Source organism: Gavialis gangeticus, unplaced genomic scaffold (assembly GCF_001723915.1).
Source record: "Gavialis gangeticus isolate Ggan-Ray unplaced genomic scaffold, GavGan_comp1, whole genome shotgun sequence".
In the NCBI taxonomy this organism is placed as follows: Eukaryota; Metazoa; Chordata; order Crocodylia; family Gavialidae; genus Gavialis; species Gavialis gangeticus.
In genome coordinates this window covers 9,959,154-9,981,034 of record NW_017728998.1, presented here as the reverse complement: position 1 = coordinate 9,981,034, position 21,881 = coordinate 9,959,154, and the positions used below count along the sequence as shown (strand labels likewise).

The window sequence follows — 21,881 nt, the reverse complement described above, 5'->3', positions numbered from 1 at the left end:
GCTTGGTAGGAATAGCAGCTTAGCAGTAAATTAGTTGCATATTTTGATAAGAACTGCCCTGCCCCGCTACGTCACTATAAAGACGTACAATTGAGGATCCTGCATTGAATTTGCCAGCTGGAATTGACAGTGGCTTTTGCTCATTATAAACAGAACAACCTGTACTTTTGGAAGAGAGAAAATGGACTAAATCAATCATGCTAAGCTTTATCGAAGAAAACTGAATTGGAATTTTCCCACGAACCTAACCATCACCCCAAATCCACATAAAAGACTAAATTCCAACTGCTCACATCTTCATTACAAAGGTGCAGCATGTTGTCACTACCACTCCCATATGCCATGATTCATCTGCACTGAGTGGCTTTCTGCTTGAAGCATGATAGAGCACTGTATGCCAGGATATACCTGTAAAAGCTGCACCTCCATAGTAGAAATGAGAGTAGCCAGAGGCCACAGAATTTCAGGTAGCCACAGCTGGCTTGCTGGGCACATTTTTGACCACCCCTGAAAAAGGCTGACTCAGATGTGTTGTGAAATTTAAGCTGGTAAAAGATGCTGTGTTGTTTTCTTTGCCTGTACAGACCTGACTACATGTGTACATTTTGGTTGTTTGCATTTAAAAGGTACCTCTCTGACCAATGGAGGCCTGAACCTGCACAGCACTGTGAAAAGGAAACTGGATGGGGAGAAGGATTACGTATTTGATAAGAGGCTAAGGTACAGCGTGCGTCAAAATGAAAGTAACTGTCGATTCAGGGACATTGTGGTCCGGAAGGAAGATGGTTTCACGCACATTCTGCTGTCCAGCCAGACATCAGATAACAATGCACTGACCCCAGAGGTAAGCATGCAGCCAGAAAAACAAAAGAAGCCACCCAAATAGGTGGGGATCTGGTTAACCCCAAAATTAAGGCAGCTCTTACTCTGTTTTTTTTCCTTGTTATGTTTAAAAATGTATTGAGGTCAAATATACCCTTATTTTACATGCTTGGGTTTTAATCCAACAGGAGTTGATGATTAAATGTGATGGAAATTAATTTTTCAATTTTTTCTCTATAAACTGAAGATAAGGAGAAAGGAAAGGAAAGACATGATCAGTAATCCCTGTTTGGCATTTTAAGACCCAATAGTTTAATGGCCCTTTATCATCTTTGGTTAGAATATGACCTCTAAGTAATGTGAACTGGATAGTACTTCAAGGGATTTACATACATACACACACATCTCAGGCTGTGCATCTAAGGATAAGAATGCAAAGTAGCAAAAGTACAACTTGATTCTTGGCTTGATTATTTTTAAACACCCGTTTGACACTCATTTACTGAATTCTTTACAAAGTAGGGCACTGACCCTACTCTGAAGTGCAAAGGGGCAGGAGGCATGCACAGAATGCAGTGGCTCCCCATGTGCTCCAGTCATCCTGTACTCAGGGCCAGACTTTGGCTTGCTGTAGGCCAATGCACAAGGTCAAGGAGAGAAAAAGACAAAAACCCTTCCTCAATACTTGCCCTCTTGTGGGTAGTTTTGATCACATGATGCATTACCTGACTGTAAGAGCAACAAAAGACCAATTCAGGCAGGGGTTCCTAAAAGACAGCCCATAAGCCACTTGCAACCCACAAACAGACCTTTTAATGGTAGCACTCTGGACACCAAATTATGTTATACCTGTTGCATGAAGGTAATGCACTACAGATTCATTTTGATGTGCAGCTGTCAGCGGCATGTCCTACACACTAAGCAGCCCTCCATAGGCAGAACTTTGGGGCTAGGGACATGCATTACACATAAACTAGTTTAAGTGATCAGAAACTGGTTTAAATCTGTAACAGAACAGATGTTCAATGCATATAAACCAGTTTGAAAATGGCTGAAACCAGTTTGAAATAAAGCTGGTTGAATGTACTATCAGACTTAACTGATTTGGATCAAAATAGTTTATGCAATGTCTGTCCCAAACCCCTTCCTGGTTTAAGTTAAACCTGAGTCCCCCAGCATCCCAGATGCTTTGCAGCCCTGGGCGGGGCTCTCTGTTCCAGAGCAGGGCTGGCCCTACCCCTCTGCTCCCTGGCTGGAGCATAGGCACAGCAGCGTCTGCCTAGCTTCCCTGTGCTCCAAACACTCCCCTCCTCAACTCCCTCCCCCACAGCATGAACGTAGCCAGCATGTGGTATGCTAGCTAATGCTGAGAGGTGTCTGTGTAAGGCAGACAGGACAGTGTCCGCTTAGGACTTTTTAGAGCTAATCAACAGGTAGGTGGTAATGTCTCTCTGTTCCTTCCTTGGGAAAAGTTGTATAAGAAGAGCCTGAACTAATGAGAGAGACTTTTGTTTTCTTAATGGGGTGCTAAATGCTGTGTTATCAATGCTCTGCTGGCTCCCTTGCTAGTCAGGAGCAGCAAGAGGGGGGAGAATCCCTCCCTAATCAGAGCATCCTGCCAGGGCCTGGCCATGCCCCTCATAGCTCAGCTCTATGGAAGGGAAGGGAGGGCTACTCTGGCACTGAGGCACTGCAGGCATGTGCCTGCATTTCCTCAGTCCAGAGGTAATGTCTGTACAGTTACACATTGGTTCAGCCTAGCCAGGTTAGACTAACTTGCAAAGATTGAATCAGTTCAGACTCAGGCTTTTTGAATGTCTGTTCCTAGCCTGCTCTAGAGAGTATAGGATAAGAGATGAGACCCTTTCCACCTTGGCTGGTGATAGCGAAGCTAGCCTGACAAGAGGACCATATGCTGCATTTCTGGAAAGACAGTGTAGAAGCTACCTTCTGCCACAGCCACCAGAAGTACCATGTCTGCCTGGGTGGTCTATAGGCTAACTAGTCCCAAGTAATGATAGCGGGACCTCAGCAGTCTGACCCTCACTGCCTCCTAAGACACTCCAGCATGCTCTAGCTTATAAAGTCACTACAAAGCTCTTAATATTAGAACATAGGAAATCACTATACTGAACCTTGTCCTACAGAGGATTTTGTTGCTTTTATTAAGTAAGAAATGTGTCAGTTTAAAATTGATGCCCAATAGTTAAAGCCATGGCCAAGCATGATAAACCTTATATTTTATTTTTTTAAGTAGTTAAGATCCAGCAGAGAGTGCATTCTCCGTTTTTCATCTACTCACACAGGTAATAGGTGCCACAAAAATAGGTATTTACCAGCTACATTATTAAAATAATTAATAGACTTGCCATGTTTATAAAGAAATAACATGGTGAAGGTAAACCAAACATCCATTTTGAATGATACTGCCCATCTAAATACATACTAGTTTAAATCCATCATTCCAACAGAATCCATCGCTCCATTAATATAGCAATATGAAATGGTTTTATGAGAATGAACTAAAGCAAACCAAAGATTTGCCATGGCCACTTTGAGCAGACACAGTTTTGGGCTGCTGTCCTCAAGGCCTCGTACCCATAATACCAGGAAGTGCTCAGGTTCAATGAGAAATGTCAGTAGAGCTCACACCTCTCCATTTACTTGGCTTCTTTCAATAGCGCTGAAAGCAGCAACACACGCATATCCATGAACTAAACATACATTTTTGGATTCATTCTCTCAGAACTACAGCATCCACTGTGCCCAGCACTGGACTCAGATTGGTCCGAGTTGAGGTGCAAACACTGACATTTTTTTTTAAAGCTTCATTAAAAACAGGGTTTTACCGTAACGTACCAAGACTGAGATTGCCTGTTTAAAACCTGTTCAAACCCATTGCAACAGGAAGCTCGCAGCCCCTTCTCTCCCTATCAGTGGCTCAGCCAAGGATCATCACAAAATCTAACACCATGACTGACATAAACTGACACCCTTGTTACCAATTACAGCAAGGCCTTGAACAGCACAAATCCCTGGTGTTGAAATGTACTGTTTTGTGGGCACGGGTGAGGCAAATTGGTGGAGCAGCTTGGGGAAGCTTGCAATATATGGTGGATGAATGATGAGCTTTAGTTTTGCCACCTACCAGCATGAACTGTGCACCCACAAAATGCTTAGAGTGTCCATTTTCTTAGAAATTACATGATTACAAACACAGGAAACAATGTTTGTCTAATGCAGAAGGACACATCTGCTCAGAGCACGTCATCATAGCTGCAGTCCTAGGAGCTTGGAAACACGGTCACTTGTGGAAGAATAAATAGATAAAGCTACAAACTCTGTGAAAGCCCCGATGCCCTGAACTGCTCTGCTTTCCATGGTCATTTCTCCTGCTCTTGCCATCTGGCAGTACCTCCTTGGAGGCTTAACAATTTTGTTTAACCAGTAGCTTATGCTGCTTCTCCCCATTTAATTAAAGACCTGTAAGAATCCGGAGGTCATGTTATAGCGTTCTCTGCATGTGTCAAGCAAAGAGGCAGCAAACTTATGCTGGAAAAGAGATGGGCCTCCTCACCAGTCTGCTATTCACATCCTTTTCACTAGGCTTGTTCTGATCAGAGCAAAGGGAGGTGGGCTACGCCTAAATGAAACTTAATAATACATGGTGAATAACTGTATCACAGCTGTAGTTCATGCAGGTGATTTTTAGCATGAACTGCACCTAAGTTCCTTCCCTTAGGATTTCCATTGCCTGAAACTGGCTCAGTGCCACTATTGTAACTGGGTTGGGGGGAGGGAAATCATCATGTCACTAAAGGATTGTTTCTCTGTATCTTTAACTAGACCCTGTAATTTTTAAAAACTAGCATCAAGCAACAGCACGGGTTTCTTTTGTTTTGAGGGGTTTGGAGTTTTTGCTTTGCTTGCTTTTCTGTTTATTTTTTTAAAAGAGCTATAATGTTTTTAATCAGCATAAATCTCACCAGCAGCATATATTTAACTTTGTAGGTCACATGCTCATTTTGAAATTTTGAGTTCAACTTTTTGTGAAAATATAGCCCCGAAATATACTTTTTTCTTTTCTTTTTTTCACTGAACAGCTTTCAGTCAAAAACCTAAGAGCATAGTTCTTGCTTTCCCAAGGTAGGGCAACAATACAGCTGGGAATTAACACTCCATTGAGTTAAATAGCAGAACAGACAAGAAAATATAGTCTGAACAGCTAATGGCTTTGATAAAGATTGATCTACCTACTCTGTACATATTATGAGTTGAAGATTGAAAGTGGAGGTGCACATATAAAATGTCAACATTCATACTTCTTGCCATGTAAAATGCAATGCTTGTAGTTTTATTGGATGTATGTCACATCATTGGTTTACCTTCACTTTTCTTCTCATAAAACATGGCAGGTACAAGTTGACAGCTATCTGTATTATTGTCCTTAGAGCAAGACAGATTGCTTCTTAGGGTAATACTTATGATTGAAGCCTGCTACGTCTTCCCAGTAGGGTTTTTATCCTCTTAGAGTTTCTCAGATAGCCTTGTGTAAGGATGGAGAGAAGCATCAATAAACAACAAAAAGTAAATGTATAATTAATGCAAGACCACCAAAAGTAATACCTGCAAAAGAGGTATAAAAATAATTGCAAATGTCTCTAAATATTATTCCCACTTCAATCTGTTTAGAAAATATTTGTCTTTTTAAAAACAAATCAACAATCGTACACTTAACTTAAAAGTAATACAGTTAAGTTTAGCCTCTTACAACTAGTATTTCTATCTATTTAAAAAAAAAAAGGGTTAAGATACCTTAATTTAATTTCGGGGTAAAATCCCATGTTATAGATTTTTTCTGAATATAAGTAAAATTTAGAGAGAAGGGCACCAAAATGCTTTTGAAAATTCATAGTGAAAGACAGCCTACCCAAAAAAGCTCTTAGAAAGTTAGTGGTCTAGTTAAACATTTATATACTTCTTATAAAGGGTTATTAAGAGGGGATCCTGACTGATAAACCTGCTTGATCTTTTTTGACAGGACTACAAAATAAGCAGCGGGATAAAAAATAGCAGTCTTTATATATATATATATATATGTGTGTGTGTGTGGTTTCAGCAATAGATGTACGGACAGAGCTGATGCAAATGATCGATGATTTGATTGATTTAAGCCACGTAGGGATCTGGCCCACAATGTCTTATGGACATTTCCTCACAAAACTAAATCAAAGAGACTTGGATAAAAATACAGTCCCTGTCAACTGAAAACTGGTTGCAGGGCTACAAAAGAAAGTGAACTGCAAATGCCAGAGAGAAATATTGCCAAAACCCAGAGGGATACTAGAAACAGGTAGAAAGCAACAAAGGAATGCATTTCACCCACCATTTTACTGGGGAGTTGTACTTTGGTGATGGCATGATCTGAACCCAAATGATATTCCTCTTGGAAATATTGCAGGTAAATACATTATTATGCATCCTTAGAAGCAAACCCTGTGCTCAGCCTCTGTGGTCAATAACAACTTTGCTTCGTCTATTTGGAGTGTTGTTACAGCCGTAATGATCCAGGAAACATGCAAGAAGCAAGGTCTGTTTGCTAATATCTTTTATTGGACCAACTGTACTTGTTTCCCAACTACACAGTTGCTCCAATAAAAGATATTATCAATTTTTTTTTTGTCTATATATTCATGCTTAAGAAAATAATCAAAACCATAGAGAATCAATGAAAAACAGAAGTGTGGGCAGTTGTAATGCCAAAAGATACTTGAAATATGAATTGGCAACCAAAAGAATTCTGGGCTGTACAGGTCGGGGTAATTGTATTTGGCAGTGGCGTAAAATACTCTGTTCAACTTCTGAGCACTTTTTGCAAGAAAGACATTGACAGCGTCAAGAAGGAACACCAAAAACCTGTTAGGAGAATGGAAGGGCTGACTTAGAGCAAACATTCTGAGGTTTTTGTCTGATTTTGGGCATGTTTCTTAATTTTGTTGGAATGCAAATAAGTTTTTGGTGCCATTTATAAATGTTTTCCCTGAATAGCATCCAAATGTGGCCTATCCTTATTCAACTCAATCCTGGGTATCAGTTCCCAGATACTGACCTTAAAATCCTGTTGGTTTCCTCTGCAAACAGTTTTCACGCTGAGAAGATGAGAAATTTGAGGTGGTAGACGAGTGTTTTTATATGTAACCAATAAAACCCCTTCTCAAAAATTTGGTTTTATGTGGTTTTATTGGGTTTCATCCATTTAAATCTAAATCAATAAATTTTTCTTATATGGAAGATTAAGAAAAAAAAGAGCCACATATTTATGTCTTGGCCAAGCAACACCTAATTATTTACAGGAAGGTAACACCAAAGAAGGCAGAACATTTACAAATGCAAGTGTAACGAGGGGGAAGGGAACAGAACACACTAGTGTCATTTCCAAATGCTTCTGCCTCCAGTTACCTGATTTGTTTAGGGGTAGGCTTAGGCTTCCAAGCACTCAGATGTGCACCTACAAAAGGGAAGCTTGACCTTCTCAAAACTGACCGTGCCATTTCTTATGGGCAGCTCTTGAGCCGACCAGAATTCAAAGCTTTCAGCAAAAACTATTTGCCTGTGGAATTTAACTAGTCCGACACCATACAGTGTGATTTGCATGTGCAAATGCATCTTTATTCTCATAAAGCGTAGCAATTGTGAGTGCAAAGTCTGCCTGCTGAAACTGAGCCCAAAATTCCCATGGACTCCAGTGGGTGAAGCCCTGTGCCATTGAAGTCAGTAAGAGTCATCAGTAGGCTACAGATGTGCCTAAAATTATGCATGCGTTTCTGAATTGGGTCATAATGAGAATTACCCTGCAGAAGTTTCTGCCGTTTTTAAAAAAAGGATTAGGAAAAATGTTCCCCTGAGATAGTAGGTTATTATTCCTACGGTACCAGCAGCTCGAAGTCTTACAAATTTTTAATACTATTTATGAACAATTTGATTCAGTAGCAAATCGTTTTGTGGATTAGTTTCTCTTTCTAGTGGCTATTATTGCTGCTTCCTAAATTCACCATAAGTCTGTATTGAAAGATATATTGCCCCACCTCTCATTTAAACCATGCTAACTGAACCGTGTGAAGAAACAAAGAGCAGAGTTTGTGTTTCACTCATCGATACTGAGGTTACTACGCTATTGCTGGAGTAACCGTATTACTGAGAATACAACCATGTACCAAGTAAAACATTTTCATATATACTGTGAAACTAGGTAACTAGAATTTCCCACAGAAAAAGAAAACAAAAGCTGAGTTATTAAAAATGAAGTACATATAAAGGTTTTTTTAAACAGTAAGTGTTAGAACTCCAAGCATATTACAATTATATATACATTTATAATTCATGTAAGTATATGACTCATAGTGGCCAACATGCAAGTTTCCAGGAGTCAATGCAGTTTAGCTAGGAAAATGATCTTGCAAAGGCACGCGTGCCAAATTGTCTACTTTTCTTTATCCACAGATCATGAAGGAAGTTCGGAGAGCCTTGTGCAATGCATCAGCTGATGACAGTAAACTCTTACTTCTCAGCGCAGTGGGAAGTGTATTCTGTAGTGGCCTAGATTACTCATATTTAATTGGCAGGTTATCCAATGACAGAAGAAAGGAAAGCACTAGGATTGCAGAAGCTATAAGGTGATCCAAGCTTATATGTGATCTCTAAATGATGAAATGCAGTGTGTGATTACAAAGATATTTACCAAGTCCAAAAATGTTTCATATTTCAAGAGTGAAAAACATTCAAAGGAGTGTATATTTAGTGGAAAACATGAATGAGTTTCTTCTGTAGCTTTTCTTTCTTATTTCAGGAAAGATTTATTTTGTTGCATTATTTCTTTGTATCTATACCATTTCAAAATTCTGCCTCGATTGAAATTCAAATTAAGCTGTGAGTTTGTTTTTCTTTAAAAAAATTAGCTGTGGCTTCATGTTGTTCATGGAGCCCAGAGTCACTCAGTGCAGCTGGCTTCTCCTGTATTTCAGTCTTAATAGCACGTTTCCTGCTATTTTTCTAAAATTTAAATTTATATTAATTGATATGTAAATATGCTGTTATTTTCATGACTAAACTGTGACTTTAGTTAATACGTATCAGATTATTTTAATAGAAAACCAGGATTTATGACGTTGTCTATAAATCAATCTACATTATAAATCACCAATGCCCACATGTATCACAGAGGTAAAAACATGTAGCCAGATCCTCAGCATGATGTCATTAAGGTCAATGGAACTACTCTTTTCTGCACCACTGAGCATTTGGACTACAAAATTTAAATTTCCCACAACTACATCTTCTTTTGAGTTTTCAGATTGTGTGCAGGCAGAGGCAACCGGTGCCTCCTGAGTCTGGGGTGGGGGGCACAATTTGTGGGTGGGCCCAGGGCCAAAAGCCCCATATCCACTTCTATACTTCTGTGCCACGACTTAGTGCCCGCCCCCCAACATGCCGCTGGCCCGCATGGCAAAAAACTGCCCCATCCTGAGCAGTGCCAAGTCAGAGGCCAGTCTCGGAGGGGGCACATGCCCGCCTTCCCCTTCCCCCACCAAATACCTCCCCTACCAGTTGCCTGTGTGTGAAGGACATGCTGATGCTGATGCTTATGAAGCAAACTGAAGGGGATGACTTACTTCAGATTGGACTTTTAGCCATGTTAGTAGAGCTAGTTTAGGTCTCATGCTAAAAATTTCCTTTATGGATCAGAAGCCAAGCCAATCTGAATAGTGATTTCAGTGTGGTAGGTAACAGTATCTCAGTTACCAGACATGATTATTACAGTACATTTCGGATGCTTTGACCCTTGTGAAACTCTGAAAGTAGAAAAAAATCTGCTTAATTATATCATGTTATGGCCTAGGTTCTAATCTGGCAATGTTTGGGACACCATAAAGCAGCCTGATTTTCAGAAGGTGGGTGCTGTGCTGAGCACTCTCTCTAAGTGACTCTGAGGTTTCTCCAAGTTGGGCACCCAAAAACCAACAAGCCCCAAATTATTGGAAACATGCAAAAAAGGCCGGGGCATACGTGCATACTCCAAGTGTGAACGTGCATTAAATGTTTATTCATCTAAAATTTGTAAGGATGAGTGTGGCCAGATATCTATTTATACATGCACAATATAGGGCTTGACCTAATGCATACCAACACCAGTAGGAACCTTACCACTGATTTCAAATAGCATTGGCTTGAGTCTTGGCATCTTTACTCACATCAGTAAAATCAGTAGTATTCACACAGAAGTGTATTCCTACTCATCAGAAAAGTCAAAATCAAATCCACTGGGATTAGATTTTATCATGAACACAGAAAGAATATAACTCTCTCTCTCTAATTCTCTCAGTTCTTATCTATGGACCACTTGTTCCCTGAACATGTATAAAAAACCACAGAACTGAGAGTGAAAAAAAAAATGTTGCTTTCTCTTATTGATTAGGACATCCCCAATACACAGTAATTCCCCCCTGCTCTTACTCCTGTGTCAGCTCAGAGCAGTTCATGTCATTGTAAAATGAAAAACAATTCTTGCCACATTGCGGTTTCTTTGTTTGGGTCCCAGACAAGCTCATGCACCGATTGCAGCCCCAAGTGATAGAATTTGGGCTTGCTTCCTCCATAATGTAGGACCTGATGCATCAGAGAGAGCACAGCACCCGCACAGAGGACCCAAAGTGCCTACAGTGGCCATATTTTCACGTCTCTTGTAGTTAAAACAAAGCCTTCCAGACATGCCATTTCCCCTCTTCTCTTCTTTCCTCCCTAGAACATCCAGTGCAGTTATAAAACTATCTTGAATAGAAACCAGGGTCTTTTAACGCAATAACTGCACAGGCAGCCTTGCAGATCGGAGCCATGGGCACGCAATACTTTGCAGGTCTAGAGAAGCCATCTAAACCAACAATAGCTGCCGTAGCAATGGCCAAACAGTAAGGTGGGAGGACAACAGGAGTGCAAACTATGTAGCTTGTGCAGGCCAATACACTGCACACCCCAGGGGCTCCTCACACTGCTTCATACCACCGACAAGGTTCCTGGGTGCCATCCTTCCATGCCACTCTTTCAGGGGCTCCCTGAAGTGGCCCTGCACCTCCCCTCATGCTACCTGCTGTGCTTTGTTCCCTGTTCCCCAATCCTGCAAGGGGCTTTGTGTAGTGCCCCCCATCTTCCTGACCCCAGGGTCTCTTTGTAATGCCCCTTTCCCTCTCCATGGTTCCATTCCCCCTCTAATTCCCAGTTTCCTCCCCACTAAAAAAAGTATCACATTTCCCTTCTCTTTTCCATCTCCCCCAACTCCACATTCCTGCTTTCAGCCTCATGCACCCTCTAGAGAAATGGCTTCCCTCATTCCCAACCACTTCTACTTCCACATTCTTTAGCAGGTCTCTCTTCAGTCCCCATCCACCCCGTCCCTACCCTCAGGTACCTCTACCCTGCCCAAACATCAAACTCTGTTCTCCTTTATTTCCTCCTCCTCCGGACAGAAACCTCTCAATGAGATATCTTCAATCACATCCAAAAGCTTGCAGAACACAATCATGTTCTTCCTGTGGCAGGGTGGAAATGCTCCATACCCTAGTCCAAATAGGGTCTACCAAATAGCTTGTGCAGTAACAGTGCCGCCTCTTTTTGTTTTGCATTTGATATGTCTTTTTCTTTCTACCAGTATAACTCAGTATCTTGGCTGCCTTCTTTACTCCTGCTGTGCACTGGGTTTACGGAGCCCATAATTTGCCCACAATTACACCCACACATTTTTCCTGATCAGTGTAGAGACTGCCTGTTCCGTTCAGCACGGATTCCTTATCACAGTTCTTAGCTGGCAGGTGACTTATTAAAAATACCTTTGTTTTCTGACGGATTTACAGTGCTCTAGTCTGTTCACCCAAACGAGTCAGGCATTTTGCATGTGATCACACTGCTTCATCATCATTTTTCCATTGCTTTAAAGGCCAACATGGAGATCTACTTTGATTTACCTTAATCTGTAGTATTTAGATCAAAGTTACAAAAAATGACCTCTAGGCTATGACTCACCTACTATATTTCCACTGTAAGATTTTCCCATTTTTTGTTCCTCTTTGCTTCTTGGTCTTCAGCTTTGCCCTATAAATCACCTTGTTTTTCCTTCTACTCCATGGTTCTGTATAAGTACCTTACTATTAATGTTTGATATACAACCTTAAGTTATTTCTTTAACATAAGCACACAGCAATACAACCACTGATTTTCCCTTCTGTTTCATGCTGCCGTGTGTTCAGAGAATCCCATCAAGGTAGTTAAGCAAAGTTACCTCAATCCATGTTGATACCTTTGAACAGTTTGAAAGCCAGCAAGCCTAACACTCACCACCCATTGATGAGCCATCATTGGCCCCAAAGTAACAGCATCTCCAACCAAACCATACTGCAAAAAGCACCTATGATTAATCACAATTATTCAACACAAACCAAATCTAAATTAGGTGAAATTATTTGATATTCCATGGCATTCTGATAAATTAATTACCAACACATTGTCTAGCTGAAAAAATGCACAGGTGGGAATTAAATGATATTCTGAAATTCTGACCTGATAAACACTGGCTAGTGCATTTCTTCTGTTCATTTGAAGTATATCCTTGTTTTCATGTTCAGGAGTTTAAATGTATGAATGTGTCTAAATAATGGTACTCTATTTAAGGTCTTCCCTTTTTATTTTAGGGATTTTGTAAAAGCTTTTATACAGTTTAAGAAGCCAATTGTGGTTGCTATCAACGGCCCTGCTCTTGGGTTGGGAGCTTCTATTTTACCACTATGTGATATCGTTTGGGCAAGTGAGAAGGCTTGGTTTCAGACACCATATGCAACAATCCGACTCACACCTGCTGGCTGCTCCTCATACACATTCCCACAAATACTGGGTGTTGCACTGGTAAGACTCTTAAGCATTGTTCAATACTGTTTAATCTCATGCTGTTCTGTTGTGTTTTTATGAATCTTCCTCTAAACTGCCCTTAGCGATACTAAATACCAGTATGTGTGTGGCACGCAGCAGATCAGGGATAGAACAGACAGCATAGCAGCAGATGGGGCAAGAAGCAGAAAGCAGAGCAAGCAGGGAGCACACAATAAGAAGCACAGGAGCAGATTGGGCAGAGGCAAGGGATCAGGGTGGCACACAGGGAGGCTGTAGGGCTTATTTGCGGTGCACTGTCCAAAAAAGGTTGGCCTCCCACTGCTAAAAACCACAATGTAGTCAAAAGTCTGCATTCAAGAAGGGCCTAGGAGAGGTTGCAAGAGTGGCAGTTTCCAAAGTATGACACAGCAGGGACAAAGGATCTTGATAGAGCTCAGGAAGAAGGATATGAAACATCTTTCTGTGTCAGCCAGGATCACACAATGGGTAGATGTTAAATAGGCCACATGCATCTCCCCAGCTGGTACAAATCCAGAAGATTTCCATTCAAGTCACTCAGTTTATACCCATATAATAAAGAGCAGAATATGACCCCAGCACACTGCATACCTGTGCACACAGTTAATTGGCATTCTCTTTCACCCTACTCTTACAAAATCACCATGGTACATTGACAGTGCATATCAGCATATTTCTATTTTAAATGTTCCCATCTAGGGTTCTCGGGATGAATAACATTCAGATATCACTACCACAGGCCTCTTGTAAATACTTCTCAATAGGGAGACATGCAGGAAGAAAAAACAGTAGGCAGCAGGCATATAGGAAGACAGATATAAGGAAACCACCACCTAAGATATCTCAAGTGGCTCTTGGGTTTTTCAGGCAAATGAAATGTTGTTCTGTGGGAGAAAGCTAACAGCACAGGAAGCCTGCAGCAGAGGACTCGTGTCTCAAGTATTTTGGCCAACAACCTTCAGTCAAGAAGTGATGCTGCGAGTAAAGGAAATGGCATCTTGCAGTGCTGTGGTAAGTGCTCTGACAGCTTTGAGACTGGATTACAACTCCCATGAAAGAATCAAAGGAAATCCTGTTCTGTAATAGGCAATCGGTGTTTATCACTAAGGTCAGTGGGAACAGGCGAAGACAGCTAGTCATGAACAGGGAGCTGGAGCCATACCTCCCAGATAGGCTAACGAGGAAATCTGAGCGCCAATTGCCAAACACCTCCTGGGGTCCTCCTTGTTCCAGGGGAAGGGACAGTCCTTTCACTTCTCATTTTCCCACAACAGAATGGGTTGTCAGCCTCATCACTGAGCCTGGAGGATCCACATGCAATCCAGGGGGTACACAAGAGGCCTGTACTTCCATGTTGCCAGTACCACAGCCTTTGAAAGTGTGCAGGGGGCTGTATGGAAAGGGTGCATGAGTCTGAAATGGTCTTAACTGCTCTGGGGGGGGGGTGTCTCTGCAGAACCACCAAGGGGACAGTGAATGGCCGCCTCCTGCTCATCTGATCCACCACTGAGTTGCCCAGTCCCTGCTTTCTTTTACCTCCTGTAGCTCCTGACCCTGCAAAGCCCCCTCCCTGCAGTGCTACAAAGGGTGTGCTGGCATCAGGATGAGAATGGCCTCTCATTCCATGGAGGGAAAGCAGATCCCTAAGTGGATCTCAGGAGCACAGTCTGGCCACAGGATATTACAACCTCCCTATTTTGTCATTAGAGTATAATGACTGAGTGAATAAATACCACTTCACAGCCCCCTTCCTTGTACCAGGTATCTTTGTTCTTAAAAATGCAGCATGCAAAGCAGTAATGAATATTATGGCCACAGTAAAACAACACTAACAAAATAAAATCATTTGGAACTGCTTGTACATAATGGTTTAGTTGCACTGCCTGTCTTTGGCACAATCTTAGCCTCCCCTGATTTCACTTAAAAGACCTGTTGTAAAAAACACAGTAGAGGCGCAGAAGGTTTTTAATTAAGTGAAGCGTAGATTGCATCTCATAAAAGACATTCAGAATGAAACCCACCAAGCATCAGCCTGTGAGAGCAGAGTGATACTGGGTGTATTATATGAGCTGGAAAATACCCAAGGCCCCTCCTGCATTCTTCATTACTTTACTGACCGAGCATAGTACCAGCGGCATCTTCTGCAGATGTCTGTTAGACTGAAGGAGGGTGTTAAGGTGTAGACAACCTGTGGGAGGCTCTCTATGGGAAAGGTTACAAATATCAAAAGGGTTCAAGTTAATCGTCTGGGTGCCTGGATGCAAAATATGCTGAGGTCACAAACAAATTGAATAACATGGACCCTTCCTCATTCACAAAAATAACCTGCAGTTTATAATAGTCACATTTTAAAGTGTCTCTTGAAAAGAAAGAAAAGACTCAGGTGTATTGAAGAGCTGCATTGAGAACATTGTTCTACAAATGCTTCTATTAAAGCTCATTCCTCCAAGGCACAGTGAAGCAAAGAACACTTGTTCCCATCCCAATTTTAGTTAAATAAGTTTTGTACATAAAATAGGTAATGTGGAAATGTTTCATTTGGCTTAAACCAGTGTTTAATCAAGAGCTTTGATTTCATATCTAACTTATGAAAAAGCACACATTAACAGAGGGTCATAATTTTTAAAAACAAACAATAATTTGAGAAGCTCCAGTTTGGGAGAAGTCCAGTGTCCAGAGAATAGGTGCCCACTTTGAGGTGCCACAAGGAGGATGGATTTTCAGAGGGTGCTTGTGCAAACGAGGCCTCTTGATGGCATCTCAACCTTCAGTCATGGAGCTACCTAAAGGCAATTGTTACTTTTTAAAAATCTTGGCCCTGGTATAAAAATATGAATGCCAGAGGTCTCAAAGATGCTGGGTACAAACAGTCCACCTTCCCATCCCAATTTTAACTGGATTTACGGATGTTCAGTACTGGGCCCGATTTCTCTAAATAATGCGGAGAGGGTTATACTGGTTATAGAAAGCTGCAAGATTCAGTACTCTGAACATGCTGCTAATACTGTTGTTCACAGTACTTTTAGCCAACTAAAATAAAGTGCCGACTAATATTTTCACTCTAGGTATTAGAAGAGTCTAAATGCCTGGTGCGGAGCTTCCTGAAATCTGGACTCGAAGATGTGAATGAGAAAGAGTGTCAGATGTTAAAACAGCTGTGGAGTTCTTCCAAAGGACTGGATTCATTATTCAGCTACCTGCAAGACAAAATCTATGAAGTCTGAGGTCCTGGTATAACTTCAGAGAGAAAATGCTTCAAGCGTAAAACAGAGCTGAAAAATTACCTGTGTATGAAAAGCAAAAGCAAGGCATCCTTGAGAGGAATTTGTGACAAGTGTATCTTAATACTTCTGGTTGTGTCGATTTCCTTGTGAATTTAATTGAGAAGTTACACAGCTGCTTCTGGCTGGTTTGGTTTGGTGTGACAAAGATGGAGGCAGACTTGCTCAGCGCACATAAACTCTACTGAGCGCTGCATCCTTCACATGCTCATCCAGTTAGGAGGGTACATTCCATGTGCGGAAAAGCACGATTCTGGCCCAGTAAGGCATACCATCTGTAGTGATTAATTTTTTCTGTCCTTTTTAACTTATTCTTGCTATTGCAACACATATCTGTACTGACACTGAGGGCTCAGTCTAAACATTGGGTCAAAATAACATGTAGAGACCCAAACATGATACATTAGAAATATTTTAATTATTTTTTTAAAGTTCTAACAATGTAATGAGGAAAACCTGATAATTTATATGTATAATATGTAAAGTTAGTTTTGCAAAAACTACTAGGAGTTTGTTTGTTTGTTTGTTTTCCTTCATTGGACTTATTTAACTTATTTATTTTGGGTTCGTATTCAACTGTTTGTTGAGCACATTGATATTATTTCCATACTTCCCTTGACTGGATTAATGGTATCACATGAAAGTGCAAGCTGTCCAGTATATTTTTAGCAGCGAGCTGTGTAGACAATAAAGAACAGAAAGCAAACACACAAGATGTTGTGGGCACTAGACATGACAGCCACGTCCGTTCCTGTTCGTGTGAAACTGTACAAAGGTGTATGAAGTAGAATCATAGGTTGTTAGAGTTAAAAAAACAGAAAAGTCAGTGGAAGCTGAAATTGCAAGTCCCATACACATCTCTCTTCACTTCCTGCCTTCTCGAGGAGCATTGAAGGGCTTGCCAGCAGAATGCTTTATTTACGTTTACTATTTTCCTGTTAGCTGGACTTTAGTAACAGGGTGTGTGGTGCCGGTAACATGGCATCATATTGTTCTTCAGGTTTAAACATCCTCTCTTGGTCTGAAGTGTAGAAACAAACCCTTATGAGCCTTAGACTAGTTGTCCAATTCCTCAGGTGTGGGAGATTATCACTGCTCCGGATGCCTCTGGGTGGGGGCCAGGAGTTCTTAAAAAGGTGCTCGGCCTTGAATGGAATAGAAGAGAGGTTTTGTTTTGCTTTTCCAGCGGTCCACATCTGGCCATCTTCCCACCTGGTTACAAGAACCTATGGCTGTCGAGAGAAGCAGTCCACAAGAAGTGACAAAAAAACCCAACAAAAACCAGATATCTTATGTTTGTGATTCTGATTTTGTTTCAGTGACATTGACTGACTTCTGAACACTGGATCTATCTAATTTCCTTGTTGCTAGTAGGCAGTGAGTGAGGAATTAATGTAAGCGTGTTCTCTCAAGTGAACTGCCATATTCGTATGCCCAAATCTAAACCTCTTGAAGCAGAAACTTTGCACGTTTGTTCCTTTTGTGATTTGTGCACTTGCTCTCCGTTCCCAAACGCGCTGTATGGATTATAGCTTGCAACTCCGTGACAAGGAAGTTGTTAGAAGTCCCCACTCTCCCGTAATCTTCAACAACGCAGAGTCTCAACAAAGCCTTTGTCAAATTGGCAAGATGTTGAGTACAGGAAATTGCAAGCTTCAGCAAACTTCATCCACGTTTTCCCTTTGCATAGTCAAATGGAAAGTACTTTTCACCCTTGAGTTCTGTTTCTGTTCCAAGGGCCCAGTTGTACCATTGATTTTAAGCATGGGTCCACACTGAGGTCAGAACCCACCATTAAAGGTCCACTTAAAAAATGGACAGAATCTAATCTCTAATCCATATTTCTTTTAAATACGTTCAAAAGCAATAGTCAACATGAATAAAGAGTGAATTTTGCCTTCCAAAATTTACTCCTAAGAGTAACTTTTTCAGTAAAATATCAAATGGTTGATATAGCACTTGTTATGAGGTTAAAAGTTACTTACTCCCCCAGGCCTCCAGCAAAGCCCCTAAACACGTTTAAAATTAAATTTAGACATATGGCCTGTGCTGGAACCCTACTACTTTAGTATGCATATGAATCCCTTACTTGAGTAACCCCACTGATTTCAGTGGGGCTACGCATGGGAGCCAGTTACTTACATGCAGAAGTATTTGCACAATCAGGCTTGCAGTGATTTTAGAAGTCAGGAAAACCTAGTGGAAAAGTACCAGGATACCCCAACTTCCTTCAACCCCACCCCCACTTTCTTCCATCCAGAGAGATACACCACGTCCTGCATTCATAAAATATTAGGAAGTCAATTTCAATACTATGTTTTTTTGGACTGATAACTCTAGAAAAATTGTTCTCGGCAACATGAAGGTATGTTTTACCATATAAGGTTTTAGAACAAAGAAGACTTTCAAGTCTCTTGACCTTTAAAATGCATCATATCAACTACATTTTCAAATATCTGCATCTAAGCATTTTCTTTGACAAAACAATGGCTGAAATGTGTTTTCTATTATTATTTTTTCCATTAAAGCAAGTGCTAACAGTATTTAGTATTTTATACAGTCACAATCTACTTTCCATGGCATCTTTATTTTTTTCCTGTCAGAAAAAAAAGATTAACAACAAACTTTAAAGGCTTCCTTTTTGAGGATTTAAGGCTCACAATTGATTCTCTCTTGTGTTTCTGTCTTTATTTGGTATTCAGATACATAGATGTACTGTACATATTTGTCTGGGTACCTTTACTAATATCCACAGTATTTAAGACTATAAATGCAATTTGTTGTTAAGTATGTTATTTTATTCTTGTGTAAATTGTTTTGTACAATCTTTAAAAAAATCTAGAGTTTTGCATTTGTAGATATTAAAGGTAAGCAATTTATTTTGTGTCGTCTTGCATGTATATTTTTTGCTGTAGATAAGTGTTGCTTAGTTTACTACTTCAGTACATTTCTGTTTAAATGAATACGCTTACAAACTTTAATACAGTATATATTTTCAGAATATAAACTTTTATATTTCTGTGGTAGGTTAGGGTATGCGTTTTAGGCAATCTTTTTCACTACTATTAATTGTTCTTTTAATCTATGACATACTGGTTTTGTGCCAATAGTTTTTCATTAGACTAAAATGCTCTTTTAATGCTAGGGATATACAGGCAGGTTTGGTTGGATTTTTTTGTTTTGTCTTTTTACTTTTTCATTTTTGCCAGCCTTTACAGCTTAAAGTATAATTTGCAAATGTATTGCATTTGTGAATAAGCCTTACCATTAGGTACAAGAGATCTTGTAAGCTACATACCTGTATATGTAGTAAAGGACTTCCCCAAGTAATTGCTGGAAGACAGTTAGCAAAATCAGAGTACAGGGCCTTAAGTTTTTCTTGTGAAAAGGAGAATACGGGTTGTTTCTTTTGAACAACATAGTTAGACTTGTCACTTTGGGCTTTGTTCTATAGAAACTGTGCATTTTGTGCTCCCAACCACAGTGGTTAATCTCAGGCTTTTCATGGCTGGGTCTATAAAAGTCAAATCTGGCTAAAGCCAACACTCTTTAGGAGACACTAAAGAAGTTTACATAAGAGACTTATAGACAATCTTAATCATAGTACATTTAAGTACTCAGTATCCTGGATGTGTTATCTGTGTCTACCCAATTAACCATATGTTTTAAGCCATATTAAATCTCTTTCCTGCTACTTTAAATACTACGCTGAAAGTCATTCACTAACGTACCTACATGTTGACAGGATTTCAATTTCTAGTGAATAAAAATATTATGCCTTCCATAAAAACAAAAGGACCAAAGAACTACATTATTCTAACAGAGCGTTAGTTATTTAGCAAGTGAACTAGTTTGACATTCATAGTGAAGATCAAATGGTCTTTTCCTGCTACAAATACTTCATTCTCTTTCCTTTTTAAGTGTAAGGGGAAAAAATGTATCCACTAACCTACTGGAAAATGAGTGATGGTCAGCTACGATGGCATGTCTATTGGTAAGGCTTATTACCAAACCTCTGAGATGAAGCAAAGAACCAAAAAATCCCAAAATTTGTGTATGTAAATTTATTTGACTTCAGACTTGCACAAGAAATTGAACTTAGAACTCTTCAAATTAGGCCCTTAAGTTATTTTGTCCAAACATCATGGAACCGTCTAAAACACTTTCGAATATTTGTAATGATGAATACATAATATACTATTATAAGGGTACAAGGCACCCCTTTATCACAGTGTTGTAAATATTTTCTGAAACTGGTACAGTACTGAGGGACTTGTATCTTCTGATATATCAAATATTGACTGTCTAGATCAAATTGTACACAATATATTTGTTGATGGTCCTGTAACTAGTGTATGGACACATTTCTGGGTGCCTTAGAAGTTGTATTTTTCATGTGTGTTAATATGCAGTATTTATACATTGTGAGAAGCTGCTTTGAATAAAAACATTGAAACTTCATTTCAATTTAGTGATTTTCAATTTTACAGAGATCATTATAAACTTGTAAACAGCTGCTTTTCTGCATTATAAAGTGATATAGTCAAATATTTCATAAGAGTATTTTAAAAAGAAGCTAGAAATACAAGTTTCTATTAAAAAAAAACAACCCAAACCATCAGACCGTAAAACCGAACTTCAATACACAAGACTGAAAAGTACTGATTGTCAGTAGTACTGTCAGGTATGCAACAGAACTTCATGTCATTGATCCTGATTTCAGTTCAAATCTTAAAAAAAACCACAACAAGGCAGCACTGTTTTCAACAGGAAGCTTCTAGGATGACTTAAAGATGGGATCATAGAAAGCGTGATACTGTATGCATTGTGTCATCCCAGAGCCAAGGATCACTAGCAACAATTCAGTTCTCGGTACAGATATTAAAACTGGTTTGGTCTGCTAGTAGATGCCTGATTTTGGATGATAAATCCTCATGGAGAAGTCTGCCGGGCAACTGGCATCCACCAGAGTGGAACTTCAGAGAGGACTACAATCCTCCATGGATTCTCATGTGAACAGACAGGATGCCTCAACCTATCTACCACCAGGGACCAGCTCTCCAACCTACTTGTACAGCCCTGAAGTACCTGTCTTTTAAAAAAGGAGCAGTCCTTTTTTTTCTCGTGGTCAGCACAGCAAATGGAAATGCCCTCTGTATGAGGCACATAAAGGAGGGAGTTTTCATAAGGACCTATTACCACCTGGCTCCCCACAGCCCTGATGCTAGGAACATGTTACTTTAGAAGAATCAGAGTTTTCTTTTCTTTTTTTTTCTCAGTTAAGTTTCTATGGTTATGGAAAAGATCTGACAAGTGTGTCCTAAGAGTTGGCCAAAGGCCTAAAAATGAGAGGGCAGATAGAAATAAACTATGGGAACCAACCTATCCCATGACATTTAAGCCAACTACATGATTTTTGGAGGCTTGACCTAATTCTCAACAAAAGTTTGGTAGTATGGTTTTTTTACATTGATAACTTGTTTTGCACAAATATGTGGAAGCACACACATTCATATAATGCTGCCAGATATTATTTATAACTAGGCTGCAGCAAATCCTTAAAGAAAAGATTGGAAATGCCAAAATCTCCTTTACTAGAAAGCTGAGTCGGACAAACGGTGTGTTCATATTCTCTTGTACGAGCCCAAAGGTGCATATATAAACGCACCATTTTAATACAGAAATTTAAGTTAAGTGAAAGAACTGTACAACACTTTTGTTCTAGTGCAACAGAAAGTGCATAGCTTTGAGGTTACACGTATTGTTAGTTGGTAATGTGGTCAGCTAGTTAGAGCTGGGGACTTGGAGCCACAACTCTTGCAATCTATT

At 40.0% G+C, this 21,881-nt stretch overlaps 1 protein-coding gene across 1 annotated transcript in view; it reads left to right on the top strand.

Annotated features, from left to right (window-relative positions):
- Window positions 1-20,513, top strand: part of CDYL2 (chromodomain Y-like 2) — a gene marked incomplete at its 5' end in the record, with an annotated part of 32,467 nt that extends 11,954 nt beyond the window's left edge. The window contains 5 exons of the mRNA XM_019505267.1: window positions 627-844; window positions 8,323-8,495; window positions 12,558-12,768; window positions 13,639-13,782; window positions 15,837-20,513. Of these exons, the coding sequence (XP_019360812.1) occupies window positions 627-844; window positions 8,323-8,495; window positions 12,558-12,768; window positions 13,639-13,782; window positions 15,837-15,995 (905 nt within the window). The remainder of the gene's footprint in view (window positions 1-626; window positions 845-8,322; window positions 8,496-12,557; window positions 12,769-13,638; window positions 13,783-15,836) is intronic.
- Window positions 20,514-21,881: the final 1,368 nt, after the last annotated feature.